Consider the following 26,914-nt stretch of genomic DNA (forward strand, 5'->3'; position numbering starts at 1 on the left):
TCAAAAAAAGAAAAAACGTAAGCCGCGCGCCTGTCGTCTTTTTAATCTATCAACCCTTTGTCTCTTTTTTTCTCTCTTTTTCTTTCTTTCTTTTACTCCTTCATTTGTATTTTACATAACTTCTTTCTATCTTTCCCTCCCTATCCATCCATCCATCTACCTCTTTCTATCTATCATCCCCCTCTCTCTTTTTCTTCTTTCTTTCTTTCTTTCTTTCACCCCATTTCTTTTTACTTCTTTGTTTCTTTCTGTTTTTCTTTCTACTCCTTTTCTCTTTCTATGTTTCTACCCCATGTCTTTCTTTCTTTCTACTGCTCTCTGTATATCTCTCTCTTTCATTTATCCACCCCAATATCTTTCCTTCTTTCTTACTACTCCTCTGTCTCTTTCATTCATTCTCTATTCTCTTTATGTTCTATTATTCTGTTTTTCTTACCTTTTTCTTTCTCTATCTACCCTTCTCTCTGTGTCTTCTTTCTTTCTGTCCTTTTGTTCTTTCTTTCTTTCTCCATCTACCCTTCCCATTTTCTTTCTTTCCTTTTGTCCTTTTCTTCTTTCTTTCTTTCTTTCTTTCTTTCTTCAGCTCATTCAGCATTGTTTCAACAATTTCTTCAGCTCATTCAGCATTGCTTTCAGCATTCACACCATTTCCATTCTTGGAAATGTTTTTTCTAGTTATTATTATTTTTTAATTTGTTGACCTTCTCAACCAGACTACTTATTTTGTTGCTTTAAGAATAAGTGATATTGTCTGGCAGTGGGATTATTTATTTATTTCTGGAGGGTTAAAGGTGTAGTTCCGGGTTGAACCAGTCGGGGGCGCTGCCGCTCCGCCTCGTTGTTTATGAATCACTGAACGACGTCACGAGGAAGAGACGCTGCTGCAGACCAGACGAGGGGAGGAGGAGACGGACACGACCACCGTCCCAGCGCGTTATTTATCAAGGTTTTAAACTGTTTCTTTGCACAGTGACACATTTTATGGACTGACGTTAAACTGCCCAGACAGCCTGTGCTCTGTTGTGTACAAAACGACTTTTCTCTTGAGCTTCTTGACCGACTTGAACATTAATGCTAAAGCTCGAGCTAGCATGTGAGCTAACATTAGACTGCAGTTTCGTACAGCTATCTAAACCCGCTGTGCAACTTATTCATGTTGTTTTGTCTGAAGAAGCCACACATTTACCCCCACACTTGTGTTAATGTTATTTCATGTTAAATGCTTTTATTACTTTAGAGTTAGGACTCCTACTACAACCATTAACTGTTGTAATGTGCGACACAAAGACCCACCGCCTCGCAGGCCACCACCTCTGTACCCCGCTATCACCTGTACACCCCTGTCTTTCACTGTTTTTATACATAAAACAGCATCTCTCCCTCGTCGTATGAATTATCAGAGCTATATGCGGTAGTTAGGAGTTCATTGAAATACAACTTTGTGATCACGAGTTAGGATCTCCTTCTTTTGACTGTAATAACTACTACATTGTAACTTAACTGTGTTAGTATACAAACGACAAAGATCACGGTGCAGTTATTATTTATAACCCGGATATTCTGCATTGTTAACCTAAATGTGCTTTCTCTTTTTACGTGGAGATGGGGGACAGTGACGACGAGTATGATCGCAGGAGAAGGGACAAATTCAGACGGGAGCGAAGTGACTATGACCGGTCAAGAGAGAGAGAGGACAGGCGAAGAGACGACTGGAATGACAGGTGAGATGGAGGAATATCTGGGGGTTCATTTAAACCTCATGATGCAACTACATTGTCCCTTTTATAAAATGCAACTAAATGGCATATCATGTGTTTTCTTGTTTCCCCAAAATCAATTTCCCAGGGAGTGGGACAGGGGCAGGGAACGGCGAAGTCGTGGAGAATACCGGGATTATGACAGAGGCCGCAGGGAGAGATTCACTCCACCCAGACACGACATGAGTCCCCAGCAGAAACGAATGAGAAGAGACTGGTGAGATGAGCAGCGACACTTATACCTACAACGTGTACAACGGTGTCTTCTGGTGCTTACGATCTTTTTATCTGTACCTTGGCAGGGACGACCACGGTGGAGATCCCTACCGGGGCGGGTATGACTTGGCATATGGAGGGGGAGGAGGGCCCAGCTATGGCCCACCACAGCACTGGGGTCACCCTGACTTGCACCTAATGCAGCCTCATCATGGCATCCCCATTCAGGCAAGGTGAGAGATGGAAACTGGCTTTAAAAGTCAAAAGCGATTTTCTTTTTTTTCCCCACATGTCTTTAATAATCGGGTATTAACCTTCCAACAAATGCTGCTACTACTGCTTATGCTGGTCATTGAACGTTACTGTAATTTTTATTTCACAAAAACATAACAGCCTGAAGGAACTTAATACCTGACAAGAATCAAATTGCCAACCCAAGTTATTTGTAATTAGCAGGATGTAAACGTGAGGTGAACAAAGAGAAACTGTGACACAGTCGCACTCGATGGCTGACACATAAGATCTTTAGAAAAGTTACCACTTGTTCTGGGCCAAACTCCCTCTAACTTACTTTTCTGTCTTCCGTCAGGCTCGGTAACATCCATGACATGGATCTGGGGCCTCCCCCTCCCATCATGAAGAGCTTCAAGGAGTTCCTCATTTCCTTGGATGACTCTGTGGATGAGACTGAGGCGGTCAAACGCTACAATGAGTACAAGATCGACTTCCGCCGACAGCAGATGCAAGACTTCTTTTTGGCTCATAAGGATGAAGAGTGGTACGATATCAGTTGCCCTTACTATATCAGCACTATTTATTAATATTACTAGTAGGTTTTTAATATAGTGGAGTAGAGTATAGTCCCTTTTTCACTGATCTCTCATAGTCACTCATAATATTGATTATTTTTCAGTAAAAGCTTTTTTTTTTTTTTTTTCCTTTTTTCAAATAACACTTTAGAAGGGTCCGGTCCTTATGGTGGGTGCATCATGGTCACATTCATCTGATGGCTGATAAAGCAAGTGTTTGTAGTAACAATCATAACAAGAGAATATAGTTCCTCCATTTAAGGCTTTAAATACCTTATTGAATTCTTCAAATGTGGTTTCACCCATGTACAAGGACCAGGCCCACAATCAGTGTTTGTTACTAATGACTTTTGTTGAAGAATCTGTAGTTTATCAAAGAAGGAAATCAACCCAAATTCTACCTCAGTGCACATAGTATAGTTTTGTTTTATTATGGATGTGTCGCAGGAGTTAGGATACAGTTTATTAAACCTACAATGTCTGACAAAATGACTCAAGTCACAAGTCACTTAAGAACTTTACACACAGCAGTGTAAAAGCCCTGTCTTCAGTGAAAGCAAGAAGGTTTCTAAATTCTAACAACAATCATAATGCTGGAAGATTTTTGTTCATTTTTTGCTCAGGTACATTTAGCTTTGAACAAAAAAAAAGACCACCATCGTTTGGGTTGATTTTCTTTTCCTTATTTACCTTCACATGATTTAAATGTGTAAAAATGCCTGTTAATGCTTATTACACTTATTTCACAGGTGTCATGCAAAATTGTTCTGTTTTGACATAACCCCATTTTTCTTCCCTTCACTCCTACTACTACGTTGACGACGTTTCTTTTGAAGATGAGAAAAAGTGGAATCGCAAGAACCGGTTTTAGATAGCAAGGGTATGCACTGCGCACAATGCAGTTGCTCTTAGACACACAGTAACAGGGATTTTAGATAGACAGTCAAGTAGCCTTCCACGCACGGAGATCCTTTTTTTTCCTGTTTTATGCTTTTTCTGCGCTATTTTCTTTTTATATTTGGATCAAATCGAATCCCAAAACCGAATTTGTGTGTAAACAGACACACCATTGAGGTGAAGTGGAGCGAATTTTCACAGAAGAGACCCCCTCTCTGTATTTATTTGTTATTAAACTGGCAGAACAAAAGGTAACTGTAGTCCACTCAATGATAAACATTTTCAATGTGAAATTTTGATTATGTGACTGCTTAATTTTATAATTTCTTTGTTGTGTTTTTTTTTTCCTAATTTTTTGGTGAGTTAGTCTCAATCTTTCAAATTTGAGAAATAATTTGTTATAATAACTATAATAATGAAAACCTACATACAGTGAAACACCTAATACAAGCACTAATCAATACAAAATACAGAAAACACAACCTAGATAATGACATCCTGTTTAGATAATTCAATTCATTTGGCATTTTTAATTTTTCCCACCAAACAACATCTGGATTTTAAAAATGTAATTGCTGAAAATAATATGCAAATAAGATTTCTCACAGTGCAATTTCTAACCCCACAGATGCAACATAGATATGTAATATGCTCTGTTCTCTAACTTTTGCATCCCGTTCATCCCAACCCCCCCATCATTCCCTCCCCACTTTTGTGTGGACCCCGACTCTGGACACAGGTTCAGATCCAAGTACCACCCAGATGAGGCCAGCCGGCTCAAAGCGGAGGCCCAGGGTGCCCTGCACAACCGTCTTAATGTATTCACATTCCTGATGGAGAATAACTGGTTTGACAACGTCTCCCTGGACATTGAACAGACCCCGGCCATCATCAAAGTGCTGGACGCAGGTGGGGCATCATGACACTGGATTGTACTTGAACAGTGGTGGACAGTAACAGAGTAAATTTACTTGAGTACCGTACTTAAGTACATATCCAGAGGATTTGTACTTTACTTGAGTATTAGATTTCTTTGGTACTTATTACTCTTACTTGAATACATTTCCAAGACAAATATTTTTACTTTAGAGTTAATTTCTAGGAAGGCTGAAAAGTACTTGTTACTTTCAGGTCTGCTCTTTTTTTTTTCTAAAATACTATTGAACACAAGCTGTGTTTGTCAAAGAAGGAAACCCTAACCCCTAAAAGCAGCACATCAGTGCAGGTGGTCCAAAGAGTTAATTCTCAGAAACGAGAGTTAAAAGGTCATTAAATTAGTACATTTTGACCAGTAGTATTTGTACTCTTACACAAGTACTGGGGTCGAGTACTCTGTCCATCTCTGTACTTGAATAATAGTCAAAGAAGCCCTCAGTTATAACCTGAACCATTCACCCTTTTTCTTGCCTTCAGCTGTTATAAAGATGGAAGGAGGCACGGACCACGATCTTCGAATCTTGGACCTGCCGTCTGAAGAGGAAGAAGACCGGGAGAAGTTGGCGTCCGCGTTAGGTGCAGAACTTCCAAAGAGAGAGGATCTCAAAACCCTGGACGGCGACCGCAAACCCTCGGTTGAGAAAGACAAGAGCGAGAAGGTACGTGCCGGTCTCTGTCAGTCTTGGCTGAGCAGTAAAGGCTTCACGGCGTTGTGGTGATGATGACGGTAATCTCTGCCACAGGAGGAGGGAGAGGCTGCCAACACAGAAGGGGCCGCTGCAGCAGAAGGGGAGGATGTGAAAGAGGGCGCAGAAAAGGAAGCTGCCAAAGAAGAAATGCCTGAACCCAAGAAGGTTAGTGTTGCTTCAGTTCTTTCACTTACTTGCCAACAAGAGACAACAATGAATGAACCAGATATCCTTCATCGCTTTCTAGCAGAGAAGAAAGAGGAAGCGCAGTGGAGACAGTGATGATGAAGGCAGCGCCTCAGAGAGCGACTCTGACTCTGATTCAGACTCCAACTCCAACTGCTCTGACAAACCTGTGAAGAAAGAGGAGGTGGAGGACAAGGATGAGGATGAAGAGGAGGGTGAAGGTGAGGAATCAGGAATCACATTGACAGTGACACATCTTATTTTAATTTTTTTTTACGGGCTGCTTAATTTTGTCTGTGTTCCCAGCATTTATAACTCACAGTTTGCTCCACTGCTCTGTTTTTTTCCTCATACAAAGGTGAAGAGGAGAAACAAAAGGAAAATGTAGAAGAGGAGAAGAAAGAAGAAAAGAAGCCCAAAGATGACTCTCCCAGACCACGGCCTCTTCACCGGACCTGCTCTCTGTTCATGAGGAGCATCGCTCCCACCATCTCCAAGGCTGAGATTATTGCAGTGAGTTGATCACAGGGAGGCAGTGTAAACATGAAATATAGGATGGTAAACTGTAGAATATATTAAAATGGACGCAGCCCCTGTGACGTCACCCATAGGTTTCTGGAAAGCACTTTTAAAGCTCCAAATGAGCTGCTTCACTGTCTGCATCGTGCCAGTTCCTGTCTCTGCTGTACTCATGATAGGCACACAGACACACACACACACATACCTCATTTAGAGCATTGCATCCTCAATTATACAGATATTTAGGTCTTAAATAGAGACCATATCCCTTTTTTAGTACCAGGTTGTAAAAATGTTAATTTCTGCTGCAAAGCTGGACATATTAGGAACCAATTGAAATTGTCTGGACTTTGTAGCCAGCTGTAAGCAGTGATTTGAGGGAATGCAGTTCTTAGTGTTTCGTGTTTGCTTCATATTTCAGCCTCTGGACGTTGCTGTTTGTAGTAAACTCAATATCGTCTGTGTTTCTCTCTCAGCTCTGCAGGCGATACCCGGGGTTTCTGCGCGTTTGCTTGTCTGATCCCCATCCTGAGCGCAGGTTGGTTAAAAACTCCCTTAAAAGTCTTGTGAAAATAATTGTTAGTTGGATTAAATTTGTCACAAACTGTGAAACAGGAGACTGTTTATAGTTGAATTTAAACGTAACCCCGTGCTTTCTTTTGCAGGTTTTTCAGACGTTGTTGGGTAACATTTGATCGTAGTGTCAACATCAAAGAGGTCTGCTGGAACCTCCAGAACATACGAGTAAGTGTGGGAGTCTGTCCTGTTTTGAAATTGTCATAATTTACATCCGTTTTGGTGCAGTAGATCATCTGCTTTTTTTCTACCTCTGCCTTCTGCCTTTTCTGTATTAGTGAAGTGTTAGTTTTGGATTTGTCTAAGTGGAAATGTGTTGTTGGCAGTGGACTTTGCCAGACTTGTTGGACTTGAATAGGTCTTGGCACTTGTTTTTCGTTACCCGTGTGATCTCCTAAACTGCAGCTGAGGCCACCAAAAGTTAGTTTTACTGTCTTATTTCTCACAGCTGCGAGATTGTGAACTGGCACCGGGGGTGAACAGAGACCTGGCGCGGAGAGTGCGCAATGTCAACGGCATCACTCAGCACAAGCAGGTGCTACGCAATGACATCAAGCTGGCTGCCAAGCTCATTCATGCTTTGGATGAAAAAGGAGACCTGTGGAGCAACAAGTCCCAGGAAGATGGACAGAGCACCGAGGTAACAGTCCTGGTTGTCTAGTACATTCATGTGTGTATGCAAAGGTTGAACAGATTGTTCTCAAAATCTCACTAAACTTCATATTTGTGTGTGGTTTGTCATTTCAAGTTGCCAGCTCAGAACCCCATTTTGAAGAATATCACAGATTACCTGATAGAGGAGGTGAGCGCTGAGGAGGAGGAGCTCCTGGGCTCTGGGAGTGGGATGGATCCTGAGGAGAACACCAAGGAAGGAAATCCTGCTGAGACAACTGTGGAGAGGGACGACAAACTGGCCAAGGTTTGTCTTTTCTCATTATGGATTAATTATGAATGTATACATGTATGTCAAAAGTAACTGTGATTTCAATCCTTGTTATCCGTTTATAGTCTGTCATTCACATAGCTGGCTAAAATGGACTATTGCATGAAATAATAACAATAAAAAAGTCTTTTTAAAAAACCTACAGTAAGTCTTTATGTTCTCTTTGGCCTCTGTCTCTGTGCAGGTTTTGGACCGTCTGGTCTTGTATCTGCGTGTTGTGCATTCAATTGATTACTACAACACCTGTGAATACCCGAGCGAGGATGAAATGCCCAATCGCTGTGGTATGATCCATGTTCGTGGACCGATCCCTCCAAACCGCATCACGCATGGAGAAGGTCAGTTTGGTTCTCTCCCTATTTAGATATTATATCTCTTTGTAAGTTAAGTATTACCTGTGATTAGCCCCGTTGTTTTCTATCACACAGTTTTGCCCACAGGCTTGTAACCTTAAAATATGTTCAACATCAATGTAGCAAATGTTTTTGTAAACTGATAGTTTCTTGGTTTATTAAGTTCTATAACTTTAAATCACATTTATTTTCTTTTTCTTTAATAGTACAACAGTGGCAGAAGATGATGGAGGAAAAGCTTAGTCCTTTGTTCAGTTTAAAAGAAATCCTGTCTGAGGAAGAGGCCGCGAAGATGGGCCGCAAGGATCCTGAAGAGGAGGTCGAGAAGTTTGTGTTGGCCAACACTCAAGAGCTGGGAAAGGACAAGTGGCTGTGCCCACTAAGTGGCAAGAAATTTAAGGTGAGTGCTTATAAGGTTACTGCATAGTCGTTGACCGTGTAGTTAGCTTGATTCTCATTGTACATTTGAAATTAATTTCCAGGGCCCAGAGTTTGTACGGAAGCACATCCTGAACAAACACGGGGACAAAATTGAAGAAGTGAAGAAGGAGGTGGTGTTCTTCAACAATTTCTTGATGGACGCGAAGAGGCCGTCACTGCCAGAGATGAAACTTCCTCCTCTCCCAGGTCCAGGTCAAGGTCAACACAACTAAATCAACTCATAGGCTCACAAGAAGCTCTCTAATTTAAGGATCAGTGTGTGGGAATTTGGGGCTCTTTTTCCAGAAATGAATTGCTGTGTTGTCATTAGATTAGGAGGAGCCATTCCCATCTACATAGGGACTCCCTCTTGCAAAGACCCTGTTGCACCAGTGTGACAAACCAAACACTGGCCCTAGACAAGACCTTTGGTGTTTTTACATAACCTGAAGGCCACCGTAGGTTCTCCTACTTAGAAAGGCACAGTTGAGATGAAGATTCAAATACACCACTAGATGCCACTAAACCCCACACGCTGGTCCCGACACAAAGACTGACTGAATAAATAAGTGAAATCACATTTGTCCACCATATTCACTTGTGTTTTTTTTCTCCTCTCTCCTACAGGTTTGCTTTCTCCCAACATGCCGTTCCCTCCTCAAGGTATTCAAGCTCCAATGGGCTTTGGACAGCCTCGTCCACCGCTAATGGGATATGGTGGTATGTACTCTGACTGCACCGTTTGTTTAAATCCATAGAGCGTTGCTTTTTTCAGTTGATGTTGAGTCCTTGGTTTCAACAGGTGGGCCTCCTTACCCCCCGAACCAGTACGGAGGAGGCAGAGGCAATTATGACAACTTCCGCGGCGGGCAAGGTGGCTACCTGGGGAAGCCACGCAACATTAGGTGAGACCACTGTACGTGTGATCTTTATCTCGCTATGAGCGATCTCGAATTTCTGCTATTGGAGAACTTTGAAGCTCCATTTTTTTAAATGCCTTTTCTTTCCTGGGTCTTTTTTGTTTCTGTCCTTGCGACCACCTCAGAATGTCACGCGGTGATCCACGCAACATCATTGAATATCGTGACCTGGATGCACCAGATGACATGGACTTCTTTTAGAAAGTTCACTTGGTCCTTTCAGTCTCCAGTCTTTACCAGTGTTGTGTTCTGCCTGCTTTCTTTTAGTGATTATTAGATTATTTCTTTTCTTAAATGTTACATTTTGTAATTATTGTGCAACTAGAGCAAACCTCAGCTGTAAACTGGTTCCTCAATAAAGTTGTGAGCTAATTACATTAATATGTTTTACGTGTTTGTTTTTTCAAGTAAAGCAAGATGTTGTGGTGTGGTTTTGAGCACCTGTGCTTATGTGCAGCCTTGAAGAAGCTCATGTGTTTTTTGAGAAGCAGGTGTGAGGAATGCTGCCCTCTACTGGATAAACCACTCTGCTGGGCATTTCATGTAACATGGCCAATAACTAGGAAACAACTGGAGGGTTGCAGAGGCTGATGTGTTGATTTAAAATAAAAAACCTAGATGCAGGTTCTTGCTCTAAAAAGTATTGGTGTACTAAAGCAGATCTTAGCAGTAACATACCGTACTCTATGTGCATAGCAAAATGTCATTTTTTTTGTCCTCATTTACGCAATGTGCACAAAAAACTTTTCACTATAACCTCAGATTAAATGAAGCATGTACAGCTGTAATGTTACTGTTTGAACACATCATATTTTCTATTAGAGATATAATTTGTGTCTTTTCACGGCTCCTTGAACACAGCATTACCATGTAATCTGTTACATCTTTATTATTACTTAAGGCACATATCTTGTGATACATCTTAAAAAAGAAAACAGGCAAATCAATCCATTGTTTAAAATCAACTTCACATCATCATCCACGTGTTCAGTCCCATTTAAGTTAAGATCACAAATATCAACACAGCTACGCAGTTCATGTGGCAGCGAAATGTCTAGATGATCCGAATCTTGTGGCTTTCAGGCAGTCCACAGCTGACTTTGTGTTCATGGAATAACTTGGACAGGGCTTCCATGTAAAGTGTGTGATAGTGGTCAACCTCCTCCTCAGTAGGTGCAGCCAGCTTTGGGACTGCAATGGGAGTTCCCACTGAAACAAGCAAGAGTTTTACAGTGAGATGGTGTCAGCAAGCAAGGCTTATCTACAGAGTAATGATGTACTCACCAACAGTGGTAACCGGACTCCTGTAGGGCATGATTGCCCAGCGCTCACCAATAAATAGACATGGGGCAAAACCCATAATGCGTTTAAACAGATCCTGCAACCTGCGACTTAGACTGCCCTCTGTGAAAATCACCTGCTTAAAGAGCTCATTCTCCCCGAATGAGTAAACAGGCACCAGATCAGCACTGTGAAAGATCGTCAGAGGTTCAAGCAGAGTTTCCACAAGTACTTACATGTGAGTACAACGACACCCACTGAGTGTTATTTGTCGTGTGCTTTTGAAAATGTTCTCACCCAAACTCAAGGGCCGTCCTGACAAATCCCTTTCTATTCCTCACAACCACTGTGTTGACTCCAGGAGAGGATGCCAGAGACTCTGCAGCGCCGCCAATCACAATCACCACTGCATTTCCTTTGCCGCTTTTTGAAAGGAGGTGGACAAGGCTCTGTTTGCTGACCGGACAAAGGCCTAATCAGAGAAAGTAAGATAGTAACATCAGTTTACTCCAGCTGAAGACTGTGGTTTTAAAGGAAAGAGCAAAACAGGAGGATGCAGGCAGATGTAAATGAGCTCTTTGCTAACTCCCGTACAATGCATCAAATGGCCACATTTATATTTAATATTGTGCATGGCCCTTTTATTAATAAAGTAAATAAATGATAGGATATAAAAAGTAAATCATGGTCGTGACAGCACCAGCTGCTCTGAGACTTTCGGCAGTATTTTCCCCCAGTCACGTGCGTATTGTTTCACTACTATTTACAGTTAAACAAAAATAATAAATTAGATTTTTCCTTTATCTCTAGCACATAAATTCAAAAAGGTTTAAGTATTAGATATTGGAGCTGCTCTGACATCAGTAACCTAATGGCTCAGTGCCAGAGCAGGCCTTAAATCAGATTTGACCCCATGTAAACTGCTTATAAAACTAAGAGACGGGGTGGTACAGCTCTCTTTATGCCTCTGAGGCATTATGTTTTCAAGTTGTCTGTCCAAACCCATTCACGGAAATATTTGATCTCGACAACACCTTGAGGGAATTTCTTCAAATTTTGAAAAACCATTCACTTGGATTGAAATGAACTGATCACCTTCAAAAGTCAAGGACACTGTGACCTCACGAAACATATTTTTTGGTCATAACTCGAGAACGAAAATGAAAACTAATGTAAACTAAATGAAGTGTTGATCTTGTTTAAATACCTGCTGCCATTATGTACTCCCTAAAGAACGGTATCCTGAAGAGTCCAGCCAGGATAACCAGAGTAGATTTCAGCCCAGGAAACGTCTCGTCGAAGCCACAGCTCTCTGTGGTGAAGCAGGCAAAGGCTCCGGCGCTCATGATGCCATGAGGATGACAACCGAAGATGTAGTTTTTGTTTGGGTTCAACTCGGCTGTCTTCACCAACTGAGCAAGAGAATAAACACAGAAAGACTCACAGTCAGTCTCTAATGTTATAAGCGTAAAATCATTTCACTGTATTGTCTATGACCAAAGGACAGATACAGAGACAGACCCAAATTTGTGGATCTAATATCTCAGTAATGTCTTGGGCATTTTTTTTCATCTTTACATGTTTATTTAGACTCAAAGATGAACCAATTAGATTTTGATGGTCAAAGGTCAATGTTAACCGCACGTTCTTGCGAACGTGATATATCAGGAGAGTCCAGAGGCCAATTCATTACATCTGGCACAAATATTCAATTGACCTCAAAAGTCATCTGATAAGAGATTGGTTGTCAAAGGTTGACTTTGTTTTATCCAGTACTGTAACTCAGGAACAGAAAGAGACAGAGTAAATGTAGTTGTAGTTTTATATTTGCTTGATATATCAGGAAGTTTGATAAGCTCTGAGAAGAGGAGAGTGGGTGAATTGTACACAAATCTGCTCTGTGTGCGTCTGTAAGTCACTAATGCAGGATGCGCGTTAATCTTCCTGCTTTTAATGTTAAGGCTGCTTCTGTCGGCAAATCCTTTTACTAGCCAGGCACACCGAGTCACTGACACATTGCACATTTGTTTAAACAGGTGCAGGATTGAAAAAGATTCAAAGTCAACCTTACTTTGACGGGAAAATAGTCTCTGTGATGCCCCCATACTTTCCACTTCTTCATAGCTGGCATTCTCCTGCCCCCTGATGGACACATTAGAAATCTTAGCAGTCCCAGTTTCATGCTTCATACTGCAGTAACACTATTGATCACATGTTATACATCATATTATACTGAGATGATTATAGCATAGTTCAGCTAGTAAACAAATAGTTACAAATTTTATTCTAAGCAGGTTTTCAGTGTGTGTTGTGTTTACCCAACACACACTCAGTGCTGTCATAGTGGTGCTATGCATCATGGGAAAACAGTCCATCAACAGAATACAAAAACTGACTTTATTGGGTAAATTTTACCTTCTCCAAAGTGAACAATTCAGAACTTGCCTATACTGTGCTATCAATGTAATGTGTAAGTGAGACACAGCTAATGTTTGGGATTTTGTTATTTTAATAAATAGTTTACTGATTGATTAATTGATTAATTTCCTTTACCTCTTTCAGGGGTTTGCCAGTCCAACACCAGCCATATGAAGTACAGCGTGGGGAGCGGCCACAGCGAGGTAAACATAAGATACACAAACAAGATATAACAGGCCACTCCTGAGGTTTGGATGTGTATCGTACCACCGCGTTGGATGAGATATGTTGAGGATACAAGAGATATCTTAAATGAGCTCAGATACAATTGGGAATACAGTGCTGATTGACGGATGAAGTATAAAGCTTGATGAGCAGTGGTGAAAAACACTCAAGTTGATAACTGGTGAATGTGGTGGGATCTTACCTAAGAAGAGAAAGGACATCACCCATTGCAGAACACTTATTGCCTCCAAAAACTCCTTCCACTGAGTTTTTATTTGAGTCATTCCTGGAAGCTGGAGCCCACAACATCGGTTTTCAGTAATCAAATACACTTATAAACAGTGCTTTCATTCAGTAAAGGTCAAGAGTAATTCAATTAAATGTTTCATGCCTGTAGAGATGACAAAAGTTGCTTTATCTAAATATAATAAGGAAGTTTAGATAGATGTCTTTATGATAGCATCCAGATTGCATCAGTAATCAGCTCCTCAGCTTGTGCTTTTGAATTTCCTTTAGGGAAGACATAGACTTGTAAACTTGCACAGCATGTCCCAGTCTGATCAAATGACTTACTTATGAACAGGCTCACAGGCAAAGCTAGACAGTAAGACTTATAATCTGGTCACAAAGAAAACTTTTATCAGTCCTGCCAGTAGATCCACGAAACCAAAAATCATGTAGACAACATAAAACAACTTTTATAATCACACTGCTGAGCATAAAACATGATACTTTACCTTGTTAGATTTTTATTCCAAAGTAAATTTGAATGGATCCAGATTCACAGGTCACGGCAACCTCCATATGCAGAATGCACTTTGACCAGATCATGTAAAGCTGCTGATAACAAATCCACTCCCCCAATACTCTGACACGCCGGCAATGTCAGAGATAAACATAACAAAGTTTTATAGTAGCGTACTTTGTGTATTGGATTTTTTGCAGAGTCCTCAGAGGGACGTGCAGTGGTTTTTATGGTCGGATCAGTGTTACATGTGCTATGCCTCCTCTGCTTTTAGACGCAGGATTACATGTCAGTCTGTTCTGCTGGTGTTATTCAAGTCGAGGGGATCTGAGACAACATTACCGTCTTGTTTCCTCTGATGATGAATATTTGAATGCAGCAGGCTTCCCTATTAATCTCCTCATGAACTGACTTCATTTTTTCCTATTTCTCACAAATCACTTTAGTTTCCACAGAGCAAAGCTAAAGAGTCTGAGTCTCTTTTATCCAAAATACTCAGACAGAAACACTGCAGTGCCTTTTTACAGAAATATTGTTCTTGCTCACTGGTTTATGTCTGATCAATTCTACATGCTTTTGCCATGTCAAGGCATCGTTAATGAAGCACAACACTTCCTGCAAACCTTTCACAATACAAGCCTTCAAAATAAGTCCAGGCATCTTTCTCCCTGTGCCGGTGGAAGGCTCCTTATTTTTAAACCAAGAGAAGAAATACAGGAAGTGGAAGTGTTGAGCAAACAGCAGCAACCAACATGACAAACTGGATCAGATCAGGAAACAGGAAGGTTTCACTTTATGACTTTACGAGCCAATTTCATACTTGATTTGAGAAAAAATGTAAATTGTTACCCTAAGGGATTTCTTTTTCATCACTTTCCCAGAAAAGTACAAACGTGTATGGACATAATGAGATTTTCTGTCCATATTCTGACCTAAAAGGTTCACACTTTGCCATTCTAACAAAAATAAAGCTGTGATTATTTTTATTAAAACTCTCACTGGTTTGCTTTCTGATTAGACCTGTGGCCGGGCGGAGTGGTACCGGGCATGATGTGACGTCACCGAATAATTAATCAAGAGGAATGCTGTGAGCTGTCAAAGTAAAGCTGCTGGCTGACAGAGATGTCAATCAAGTACAGTTCACACACACACACACACACACACACACACACACACACACACACACACACACACATAGTCCTGAGACGAGATCTAAATGGATCATTTGGTGAACACACCTGTGTGGAGTGACAGTGTGTGTGGGGACGAGTCTTGTAACACATACAGCATCTTGGGAGATTTATATGATGAATCCTAAAAAAGAAAAGGTTGATTGATAAAATGTGATTAGTAGTGAAATCTCATTGCAGATGTTGTCCAGTGGAACAAACCTACAGCTTTAATAGCTTTTAGTTGACAGTGAAGATTCAGGTATGATACAGCGTCATAAACAAAGACTGATGAGTTTGATTTGTTATCATGTATGACACAACTGATGAGTTTGATTCGTTATCATAACAGATAGCCTATAGATTATAGATTTATAGACTTTATGCAAGACTAATTGGCTTGCTCTGTGTAAAGGCTCCAGCTGCTGCTGCTGTTACAGATGTGCAACACATAGCACACTGCTCTGCATTAGTGTGACCAGTGTCAGGAGGAATATGAATCAGTCAGTGAAATATTTTAGATGTGGACTGTAGCTGGGAGTTCCTCCAGATATCTCCCAGCACCACTGAGATCAACCCCCACAGTCATGTATACACTTTGACCTCAGCTCTGACTTGTGGCCGTGGCGGTCCAAAGATTCCTCTGATAGAGCCTGTGTTGCTCAAGAGGCAGCCCTGCTAACTAATCTCTCACCTGGATGCTAACACTCATACACTCACTCTCAGCTGTCCTCATTACAATCAGTCGGCCACAGACTTTAGGGGGCGTGTCCGCCTCACGCGGGCCATGTGTTGGCTAGTTGGTCACGTGACGCCTCCTCCCCAAAATCACATTTGTGTATGTGCAGGTCAAATACCATATGTGGAGGTCAAATGCCATTATTTAGATGATATTTAAAGGATTCAGCTGTGGTCACTTCCTGTCTTTCACATTCAATCCATTTTTCTGGACAATGATATTTCCCCTTGGCTTTCACTGAAATGACAAAATGTCATATAGTAATATTCATCTGAAGGCTTAGCCTACTTTGCGTCTGTGGTGCTCAACACTGGGTTTATAGCTGATTTTATACTTAATAGTATTTTATCCCCTATTACATCACTGTACCGCTTCTATAATATTTCCATATGACACTTGCGCTTTGCTTTAGTGTGTCCAAATAAAAACACTGGAGTTCATTGTGGGAGGGAGAAACAACAGAAAAGGAAAAACATGTTCTCTACTTTTCTGAAGAAGAGTCCACCCGGACATTTAATGAGTCTGCTGCTGAATCTTCTCCCAAATCTGAGCCATGAAAGCAAATTTCATTTCAGTCCAGTGATAACAAGATAGATAACAACATAGCGTCTCGTCGCAGTCGGACTCAAAACCACCTCTTGTGCTTTTATTATTATTATTAATTTTTTTATAAATCTTCTATAAACAACCTCTGGTCCTCTCTCAGGAAGTACCGTGTGAATAATAATATGGATGCAAATGCACAGTGAGGATGCCCAGCGCTTGAACCAACCCAGCGCGCTCATATCTGCGCATTTTTTTTTGTTTTGGCGTTTTGTTTTTTTTCTCCCTCCTCTCTCTCTCTCTCTCTCTCTCTCTCTCTCTCTCTCTCTCTCTCTCTCTCCGGGGCTGAAGTGAAAACATGTTTCTGTCGCGGAGGTCGTGTCGGAGGCTTTTTCTCAAACAAATACACACGAGGATGGTGTTTTTTCTTTTACCTGAGCGTTTGCAGAGGAACCTTTTTGTAACGTCGCATTGAATTGCATCATGGTTTTCAATCAGCTCTCACACCGGCCAGGCTGCACACCGAGCCTCGCTACTACATTGTGCTGTTTATCATAAAAATGGAAGACCTTTCACGTCAGGGAAAGGCGTCAGTCCGGTGATATGCGTCTGAATTAGTGATTTTTCTTTTCCACGTCAATTGACACATCTGGGGAGAGGGTTTTTTTTCTCCCCCTTCCCTCCCGTCCAGCAAGACAGCTGTGTCATCAACAACCGGCGTGGTTTTGTTGTTGTCTGATTTTTTACGAGCCTGGGCAACTGGATTTCGGCATAGTCTGCATCTGCGCCAGCCATAGGCTACCCAGTTACTAAGGTAGGTATCACACCTTCATTAATATTGTGTTTTGCTTCATAAATCATCGCATGGCTCGCGCACACCAGCCAGCCCGCACAGCCAGCTGTCATAGTCTAAATGCACTGTCTGCCTAATTAGCAGCAGAAAATATGATGCTGTATTGCGGTGGAAACGTCGGGGGCCTGGTGGCGTTTTTACGCGTAAAATCCCAAGAAATCCAAGGCTGACAGCGATCCGCCGTGTGTTCACAAGCTAAATGATTCAACCTTGAAGCCTCACAGCCTCATGTCGCTTTTTATAAGGCCTCTGTTTTAGCCCCCCCAAAACACAAAAGAGATGGAAAGATGTGGAAACACCGCCGCGCGGTTTAACCCAGTGCCCGTGTTTAAGTTCAGTCGTGACAAGCCCTTATGAATATTTCACCAAAAAACAAGCCTCCGTCAGCTGACTGCTGATGCTGGAGCATGCACGGCGTTATTAATCAAATACCTACACCACGGCGGTGACAGCGGTGTCAGTGTTTTCTGCAAGGCCGTGATGGAAAACATCTGCATGTTTACTGGGGGGGGGATAAGAGTGGAGCAGGGTTGTATTTGTGTGCGTGTGAATGGGCGGTAGTTACTCCTGATTGTGAAAATACGGTGTGTGTTCGTAGGCTATGTGTGTGTGTGTGTGTGTGTGTGTGTGTGTTTGTGCGCAGCCAGGTGAGGATGTGTTGGCGCGTCTTTAAGGTGCGGGAGAGGCAGGCGTCTGGACGAGGGGAGCCAGATCATAGGTGTTGTGGTTTTCCCCTTTCTGTTTTTTTTTATATACAAGAGAACATCATGGAGTGAACCTGATCACCTTCACAGTATCCAACCTCAGATCCTCTATCAAGCCTAAAGGATCCAGTTGTAGGGATTTAAACGTTAGTCAGTTGTGTGTGTGTGTTTTTTTCTCGCCTTTTTCCGGGCGTGACAGTCACTCAAACCGAGCATCACTCCTACTGAAAGATCCCTTTCACCACCCCACCAAAGGCTCACAGACACGTTTACAAAAGCAGCTCTTATTTGGCTGCTATAATGAAAATATCTATTGTAGTTATCCCCAAATAGAAGCTGCATTTACTTGACTGTGTTGAATCAGTCGTGTCTGTCAAAAACAAATACAACATGAGAACTGAAAAGGGACCAGGGACAAGATACCAAAAAGCTGAATTTTCTACAGGAATAGCACCAAGTTTCCTGTTTGAATTGGAAATATGATGATGTTTTTTCTCCAAGGATGATTCACTGTTATGTTGGATACTTCACTATCTGCTATTGAATTGAAACTAATTGCCAAGCCGGTCTTGCTTGACCTTGGAGCTAAACATGACAAAAAATCTCCCATCACATGACTTGAAATCATGCTTATGGCTAACAGATACAGATCAACAGGATCTGATATGTGAGTGTGTCTTGTGCTGTTTTAGTTTTAAGCGCTCGTCGGAGGAGTGCAGGGATGGCTGAGAGCAGCTGTGACTGTGGGGTCATCGAGTGCAGGCTGTGAGCCACACATACTGTGCAGTGTGTCTTGAATGCGGAGGAAAACCGGGGCGAACACAACTTGTGGGACTGCTCACCTGGTGAGCCCAGATTCAGTCCAGAAATGTGATTATGACGGGAAACCGTAACTCTTGGTGGCAGCTCAGTCAGTTTGTGCATTGCAGTGTGGAAAATAAAATGGAATATGTCTCATTGAAGTCCTTTAGTCCTTGAGGATTTACCCTGCTTAATCAGTAAGTAGAGCTTTTAAAATATATGAATAATAACCACAGATTTGGGTAAAGAGGGACTGGAAGTGGGCAGAGGTCATGCTTGTGATGCTCAGATAGGAAACATTTTTTAAAAAGTCAGTAATGTTTTCAATAAAGGAGAAAGGATTAAGCTTCTCTCCATGAAGTGGATGATTCAGATGCTCTGACCGGCAGTGAGCATCATGTCTGAGTCCAACCAACGACGGGAAATGCAGTTTGATTGAATATAGTGGACTCGGAGTGGGCAGGGGGGAGGCCAGAGCACCGGCCAGAGAGGAGGGGGACCGATGGGGATGGAAGACAGGGAGCGACAAGACTGATGGATGAGAGACAGACGTGGCAGATGCTGACATTTTAAGCCCACCTCTCTAGTCGAGTGGATGCCTCAGTCTGGATGAGCAGTAATCAATTTATTTATTTATTTATGTATCTATTTAGTTGTGCCTGTGGGCTTCCTGAAGCACCCAAACAGAATTTGACCAGCAGCAGGTCAATAGGTCGGTAAAAGTAATATAAATGGCTACGACTGGCTAGTTGTGGAGGTATTTCAAAATCAATACTGCTGTGGTTATATTTAGCTGCATGGCTATGGTGTGCATTGTTGGCATTGTTGTGTTTTGAAGGGGAGAGCAGGTGCTTCATCCATCTGTGGTTTCTCCATCTTGATTCTCTCGGCTCTGTCAGAGATGCATCAGGAGGGATGGAGGGGAGAGCGTCTCTGCTGCAGCATGTGAGCAACGTGAGTGGCTCCTATCAGCTGAAATACTCTGGAGTTATGAACTTTCTTCTCATCAGGCCAATGATCGTCACAGGAGTCGGGGGTGGGAGAGGGGGGGGGATTTCAGGTTATTTGGTCTGACGTAAATCTCTTGTTTACTGTGAGGAGACGAGATGACTGTTTCTTCACCTCCGAGGCAGGAAAAGTTTGCCCCTAGTGGTTTCGGATTGAATCTTGCTGCCACAGTTTTCACTCCCATCACTCTGCTTTACCTCCCCCACCACTTACATGCTGAGTAAATAACATTTGAGTCAAAGTGATTAAACAGCCCACTAGAGCTGAAACGATTAGTCAGTTAGCTGAATAATAATTTCAGTCATTTCTTTGTGCAAAATAGTGAAAAATGCTACACATTGTCATCCCCCAGCCTCTCAAATGGGATGATTTGCTTCTACTTTTTGTTCTATAGAATAGTGAACACGACATTTAAACCAAATGATTTGAAAACTCAATAATGTGATGGTTAGTTGCATCTCTAGAGCCTACACTTGTAAGTGTTTAAAAATCTGTAGTGGTATCAGTGTACCTGTCTATACTGATATGTCTGTTTTCATGTGTCAACCCTGAGACAATGGGAGACTTTGACATGTGTAGAATTTAGCTGCTGTCTTGAAATTGCTATGTTATGGAAGCAGTGGTTTAGTACACACAAGGTGTATATATATATCTATATACACACATATTACAGTATATATGTATGTATTTACTATGTAGGCTATACACAGTACTGTACAAAAATCGTATTCCCATCCTGTAGGACCATCACTCTGAAATTCATTCTGCAGCATGATAACGACCCCTCATATAAACAGCCAGAGTTGTAAAGAACAATCTCCAGAGACAAGAAGAACGCGGTCCTGCAGCTGATGTTATGGCCTCTACGAGCCCTGATCTCATCATCATACAGTCGCTTTATATGATCACATGAAGAGACAGACAACAATAAGGCAGCCCTAAGTCAATAGTAGAGCTCTACAAGATGCTTGGAACAACCAAGCCCTATAAGGTAGAGATTTGATATAGTATTTGTCTGTTTATGACATTTATATGGCATCCTTTGATGAAGAACTACTTATAAAAGTATTTATTTATTTATTTTTAATATCCTCACTTTACTTTCTACTGCTCTCATTAATCTGTTCATAAAGCAGATGTTTGAGGGGTGGTGTTTTCTCTCTTTCTTGTTTATTTTGCTGTTAAATTGCCTTGCACACTGAATGTTTTAACCTCTGCTGTTTATACAGAGTTACCAAACCGACATGTTTTTTGTTTCAAAGAACTGACAATGTTGGATTCAGAAGTGGAAAAGTTTCACAATAGAAGGGGTTAGCCCATTGTTTTCTTTTTTACTGCACTTTGACAACATTAGGGGACTTGTTATAGAAAGATTGCAAGTTACTGGTTATTACTGAAGTGGCAAAAGCAGAGGTTTTTACTTTTAGTCACCCACAAAAGTTTTTTGTGATCAAATGTTTTTATTTGAACAAGAACACAAGTTACAACCAAAAAACATGACTCGTTAATTGGACAATAGAGACAGAAGAAAATTGACTGTAACAACTAAACAATAATAAAATAATAATAGTAATAGTGATAACCGTGCACCTCAGTAAGGTGCAAGCAAGACATAACCAAAAGGACATGAGAGGAAGGGGGAAAGAGAGAGAAAAGGGCACCACCCCCCACCCGAGCACAACACTCACACTGATACGCTCTCTCAGGTCTACTGACATCTATAGAGTATATTATCTCTGATGCGCACACACACACACACACACACACACACACACACACACACACACACACACACACACACACACAAACTCAATCAGGGGAAACAAAGTTGAATCCTACACTTCCCATGATGCACCTCAGTGGCCCTAGTGTATGTTTTTAGATACTCTTTTCATACTCCCAGTTTGTATCAAAAGCTTTTACGAATTTGTAATGTCCAAGACCAAGCTTAGATAACACAGATGACATCACCATGACATCATCACAGTTATTTTCTCAGATTTGACAAAGAAAATCCCAAAAAGCCACAGACGTCATGATCATACGATTGTTTTCACTGCATGGAGGAGTTTCTCTTTAATCTTCCATCATCTGTCACAAATGATTTGCCTAAACTGACCCTTGTATCATTTTTGTGCTGCTTGTTAACATAAATACACTCCCATCTATCATATGTTGAATCAACCTATTGCCAATATTTTCAAATTAATGTCACATCCCAACTTCCTGTTAAATTAAACATGAAGCCATTTGTTTCTCGTGGATCAAACCAACTTTTCCCTGCGGTGGAACCAGTCACAGTGTTGAATTGTTAATAAGTCTGTAGGTAAAGGTTCTCCATGGTGGCTCCTTGATTAAAGGGCATGCCATTTACCAGAGATGTTCTGGTACAAACCAAGTCCTGGACATTGTTAGCTATCATCCACCTTAGTCTTGCAACCTGTCCAGTTATGAACTAGAAAAAAGAAAGAATTGATACCCATTAGACTTTTTCAGCTGTATCTCCCAATCTTAAGACTTTTGTTCTCTAAATAGGTATCACAAATGCATTTAGATTGGCCACTCTGCTTTGAAAAAGATTGCCATTCTCTGTCTTGTGCTTTTCCTGTCATACACTGGATGTGGTAGCTAAAAGAAAAAGAAATCAAAATTTAAATGTACAGACAGCTGCTGCACCCACTGAGGAAGAGCGGATGAGCTTGGATGACTTTGGCCTACAAATGACCACTGACTCCTTGGTGCCGTATTTTGAAGCTGCTTCTCCAGCCATGTTGTTTGTTGATGTTATTGGCTCACTGTGCGCTCCTCACTTAAAAAGGTCAAACATGCGTGGCCCCTGTCTGGGATGTATACAGCCAAATGAGCCAGTGAAAATTCATAGTAAATGTTCCCTTTAAATGCTTTCATTTGGGACTGTAGGCATCGTGCAGCAACCCAGTCTTCTCTGCAGTGTGTAGTCAAAGGGAATGATGTGTGGTAATGATTTCCTTGAGGCAACTCATCTTTGTTCATTTCCTCTCTGTTTTCTTCTCATTAAACCTTTCAAAGTCATTTGCATGGTGCCATGCAAAATAAATAAAGTCAGGAGCCAACAGTTCCTCCTCTCTTGTTGGCATAGAGGTCCCAGTCTCCAGCCATGTTAATCACCGCAATATTTATCTCTGCGCAGTGTCCTCCACACGGGAAACATGCATATATCTGGGACAGAAAACAAACATATTAACATATGTGTGTGCACCATCTATCAATTTTATTTTCAAGAAACCCTTGGGAAAGTCACATCAGTGTCATTATGTGAGAAAAGTAATTTGCAAGAGCTTGAACTACAAGGGGGAGATTGTAGCTTGCTTTTGAATTATACATGTTTCGGCACGCATAAATGGACATGAAAGTGGTCTCGTGTTAATGCCCCTATTCTCATTAATGTGCTACAATTAGACCTTCAAAAGACCTTCAAAGTGTCCACTAAATCATTAGAGGGCATGAGACACGATGGTCATGGCAGTTGGTTGCAAACAGTGAAAAAGTATACTTTTTTTTATTCAGCAAACAACGTTGTTATTATTTGTTACAGTGTCATGTGAATACATGAGTCTGAGACTGATGTTGACTGCAATGGTCTTTGAAGTGTCTTGCAGTGGTAATTCATTGTCTGTGACGTTCCTAAAGGTCACAGTAAACAAGCAAAAACTCCGGGTTCAGCAACAGTGTGTGAAATAGGTTATGGTACGCAGTGACTCCAGAAATGTAAATCTGAATTGCAGGGTAGCTTAAGTATGTGCTGTAAATGTCAGCGCAATCTTCATTTGTTGTGAAAGAGAATCCTGACTGTTTGACCAGATGTCAGCAGAAGGAAATTTTTATCTACTGATTACAAATACACTTTTAAAAAACACACACTATAGACTCTCTGATTGCATGGTATTTGTTTTTCATGTTTCACACCCCCAATTACTTTAAATGCATTATTTATTAAATAGATTGGTGTCTGGTCATCTAATTTATCTGATCGATACATGGAAAAAGACCATTTTCCACACATATAAGTTTAAATTAAAATCTGCTATTTCAGATCAGTGTGTGCTGAGGCAGCAGAGGTGAGACCATATAAAAGAGGCACAAGTGTTAGACTCTCATTTCTGGCTGGGAGCCACTTTGGGCCAAAGCAAGTCACTACACAAGCCACTCGAAATCATCTTGTGATGTGTTTCCATCTGCTATTTTGTCCGCGTGTCCCACCGAACCACAAGAGCACAAAATAGGAAAACACTGTCTGAATCAGACACCATCCAGTGTGAAATCTGCTATCAGCTGCCATTTGTCCCAGTTAGTGCCTTTTCACTTCTCCTCTGTTGGTGCAGTGAACAGCAGGAATGACAGGAATAGGAATTGCTCAAGTGAGACTCGGAGCTGAAAACCTGCCAATCACACCTGTAAGGCCAACGAACCTGTGCATTTTACCACTTCTCTTGCTTCTCAGCTTGCAGTGCAGACCATTATAATGTTCATACTGATTTTCAACAACTCTCCAAAGTGCCTCATGATTTTATTCACGTTTTGGGAAAAAAAAATAAAAATCTTAACAAGTGGCAGCGTGAATATACTTCACAAGCAATTAGAGTTGTCACACCGACCGAGTCTATGCTATCAAAATGTCTTAACAGAATCTCTTCTACTGAGTTACCGTCATGCTGGTGAACACTGTGGGGTACAAATATCCAGCCCGTGAGAGACATGATCTGTATGTAATGAGATGAATGAGTGGGAGAGCTGTGTGTGGGCATGTGTGTGTGAGAGAGAGTGTGTGTGTGTGTGCTTATCCTGTGCAACCTACACTATGACTCGCTTATCGGGGGATTTTGAGCACAAGGAGTAGGATGATTCAAATGTTGGAAGACCACTTGTGGCCTACCTGGCTTTGCAAATCACACCAACGCTGCTGCTGCTGCTGCTGCTGCTGCTGCTGCTGCATCTTTCAATCAAACCAAAGGCAGCTCAGCAAGCGCATCAGCAGAGTTATTATAATAATATCAACATCGTATTTAATCAGTTCTGTTGTTTTTCTTTTGATATATTCAAATGTTAATTTTGAATTCTTCATTTGGAGGCTATGTAAAGCACACGCTCAAGAAAGTTTCAAGTCAAGTTTACTACAAGCTGCTGTGAGGGAAATCATAGGTTTAGTGTACGGTGATGTTCAGCTGATCTTGGTTTCACTCTGGGCTGTTGGGCTTTGCTTAATCTGTTGTCTGCTGAATAGTTCATGAGTTTTGCCTTGTTGGGGCAAGGACAGTAGTGCTTGAGGCCGTGGTGTTTTTATCTTTTTTTAATGGGTGGATCAAAATGAAAAATCTGAATCAGGCTCCTCTGGATCATAAACAGGTTTAGCCCTTGGTTCAGTGTTTGTGAAGCACGGACGGTCAGAGAACACGAGAGATTTCTTACTTCCATAAAAGATGAGGGATGAGAACTTCTTGTCTTGTGGGAAAGATTTATTTTTTTAACAGCCAACTTTTCTTTATAGTGTGTTGTATTATTATTTATAGTGCGTTGTATTATTATATTATATATTGTACTATTATATTTTTAAGATAATTTATCTAAAAATAAATATTAGAGAAAAAAAGTCTTTAAATTGAACAAAACAACAAGGCCAGGCCATATTGCTGGGAAATCCACATCTAAAATATGTCAGGCCCTGGTTAGAGAGGGATACAGATTCAGTGAAGCGTGTGCAGCTGTAGAGTGGAGCTCTTCTCTCCGCCTCATGCACAAGCGCGAGCATCTTTTCCCTTCAGCGCTATACAGTACCTCAAGGTCTGCAATTCAGCAGCCAAATGCAAAGATCAAACAAAACAGACACTTAATGTGATTGGACGAACTCTGAGAGAGAGTTTACTTATGTGCAGTGCTGAATAATGTTTTTTTTTCAAGAGACGAGGGAACCCTGCGGAGACATTTGAACGCTGTGATCATTTTTTTTGCAGTCTTTCGTCATAGCACCAGTCATACAGTACGCAGTATCCAAACACATGGTGTTCAATCTTTATTTCTTCTCCTCGTCCCTCACCACGTGTCACCCACCCCCCCACCCCCAGAAGAGTCTTCCCCCGGGTGCTTTGTTTCTCTGTGATGTGATGTGGTATTTCCGCAACATTTACAACCCCTATGTGTGCGATATAGAGAAAGTAAACAGCACAGACTGAATGGAAATGAGCCCCAGTGCTGGATGAGCTCGGGCTTGTGGATCTGTAAGCTGGTAAGTGTCCACGTATGCTAAGTGCATTGGGTCACCTTGGTTACTGCAGATTCCAGCAGAAGATGATGAAGGCAAGGGCAAGCTGAGGTGGGAAACGGGGATTGGAGGTCACTCACTGGCCGCCTCCTGTAGACCACAGGGAGACTGGTGTTATTGTATATGCAGGTATATCTTGTTTTTTTATTCACTTCATAGCAGGTTACTCTCCGTAAGTGCAGCTCTTCACATTTTCAACTATTTATGATTCACGCAGTGTAAAGATGTTTACTTATACACACACGAACACACACACACACACACAGACAATTATAGATTCATTTGTTGGCAGAAAAGGTGCGTAGTTGAAATAAACATTGAGCATCGCTGCAAGTTTGTTGTGGCTCAAGGCTGTGTCCTGGTAGCGCAGGGCGAGGGGGAACAGGGAACACTTTTTTGTGGGATATTTTTGGTTGCAGTCCATGAAAGATTTAGTGGTCACTCAGTTTGTACAACGCTGAGGAGGAGAATCCAAAGTGTGCAAAGTGTCCTGTACATGTATATTTAAATAAGTGTATTTTAGGGTTTGAACTCCATTTTTGGTGGTATTTAGTTGAAGAAAAACAACAACAAAACAAAACAAATAGAAAGATACAGCTTTCTTTTACAGTTTGATTTTAGACCATGTGACCATGCACATCAAACACTGAGGCTTGTATTTTTTATTTCATGCCCAAAACATGAGAAAGAGGTCAAGAGAAAAAAGAAAGAAAAATCAGTAAAATTCCTCTCCGCCTCTCATGTGCCTTCCACCCCTGGTCTGGAGTGATACATCAGCCTCTACATCTTCCTCCTCCTCCTCCTCCTCCTCCTACTCCTCCTCCTCTTCCTGTCCATTCTCATCAGCCACAGGCATTTCAGTGCACAATGCAATATTGTAGAGCATTCAGCACACAACAACAACACATGAAG

The 26,914-nt window shown here is 41.5% G+C and overlaps 3 protein-coding genes across 23 annotated transcripts in view; 2 read left to right on the forward strand and 1 right to left on the reverse strand.

The window, feature by feature from the left end:
• The first annotated feature begins 823 nt into the window (after positions 1–823).
• Positions 824–9,602, forward strand: srrt (serrate RNA effector molecule homolog (Arabidopsis)). 21 transcript variants are annotated; one of them, XM_085797777.1, is made up of 20 exons: positions 824–946; positions 1,603–1,721; positions 1,846–1,974; positions 2,060–2,206; positions 2,563–2,751; positions 4,419–4,588; positions 5,093–5,274; positions 5,359–5,469; positions 5,552–5,711; positions 5,849–6,003; positions 6,486–6,547; positions 6,675–6,753; positions 7,034–7,225; positions 7,334–7,504; positions 7,713–7,866; positions 8,088–8,281; positions 8,364–8,520; positions 8,929–9,021; positions 9,104–9,217; positions 9,347–9,602. In XM_085797777.1, the coding sequence occupies exons 2-19, from the start codon at positions 1,603–1,605 to the stop codon at positions 9,208–9,210; spliced, it is 2,571 nt and encodes an 856-aa protein (XP_085653903.1). In that variant the 5' UTR covers positions 824–946; the 3' UTR covers positions 9,211–9,217; positions 9,347–9,602. The 21 variants fall into 21 exon arrangements, with proteins under 21 accessions (XP_085653903.1, XP_085653891.1, XP_085653906.1 ...); XM_085797765.1 differs by having other exon boundaries at positions 9,104–9,206; XM_085797780.1 differs by having other exon boundaries at positions 8,364–8,514.
• A 492-nt stretch (positions 9,603–10,094) lies between these two features.
• Positions 10,095–13,930, reverse strand: mogat3b (monoacylglycerol O-acyltransferase 3b). The gene is made up of 8 exons (XM_085797788.1): positions 13,883–13,930; positions 13,348–13,438; positions 13,056–13,163; positions 12,574–12,644; positions 11,710–11,914; positions 10,800–10,974; positions 10,506–10,690; positions 10,095–10,430 (listed from the first exon to the last, which is right to left on the reverse strand). Exons 2-8 carry the CDS (start codon positions 13,427–13,429, stop codon positions 10,276–10,278), a joined length of 981 nt encoding a protein of 326 aa, XP_085653914.1. The 5' UTR covers positions 13,430–13,438; positions 13,883–13,930; the 3' UTR covers positions 10,095–10,275.
• A 2,756-nt stretch (positions 13,931–16,686) lies between these two features.
• Positions 16,687–26,914, forward strand: part of nyap1 (neuronal tyrosine phosphorylated phosphoinositide-3-kinase adaptor 1) — a 31,373-nt gene continuing 21,145 nt past the window's right edge. Inside the window, exon 1 of the mRNA XM_085797790.1 lies at positions 16,687–17,155. The gene's annotated coding sequence lies outside the window, so the exon portion shown is untranslated. The remainder of the gene's footprint in view (positions 17,156–26,914) is intronic.

The sequence above is a fragment of the Trachurus japonicus genome, chromosome 14 (assembly GCF_045865225.1).
Source record: "Trachurus japonicus isolate A0001 chromosome 14, Traja_1.0".
Lineage (NCBI taxonomy): Eukaryota > Metazoa > Chordata > Actinopteri > Carangiformes > Carangidae > Trachurus > Trachurus japonicus.

Excerpts from the sequence above, each read along its gene's own strand:
- srrt (XM_085797765.1), top strand. The coding sequence starts at position 1,603 with ATGGGGGACAGTGACGACGAGTATGATCGCAGGAGAAGGGACAAATTC. Across the intron at positions 2,752-4,418 it reads GCTCATAAGGATGAAGAGTG|GTTCAGATCCAAGTACCACC; the intron begins GTACGATATCAG and ends CTCTGGACACAG. Across the intron at positions 5,470-5,551 it reads AAATGCCTGAACCCAAGAAG|CAGAGAAGAAAGAGGAAGCG; the intron begins GTTAGTGTTGCT and ends ATCGCTTTCTAG.
- mogat3b (XM_085797788.1), bottom strand. The coding sequence starts at position 13,429 with ATGACTCAAATAAAAACTCAGTGGAAGGAGTTTTTGGAGGCAATAAGT. Across the intron at positions 13,164-13,347 it reads GATGTCCTTTCTCTTCTTAG|GAGTGGCCTGTTATATCTTG; the intron begins GTAAGATCCCAC and ends TCCAAACCTCAG. Across the intron at positions 10,691-10,799 it reads AGGACGGCCCTTGAGTTTGG|TGCTGATCTGGTGCCTGTTT; the intron begins GTGAGAACATTT and ends GATCTTTCACAG.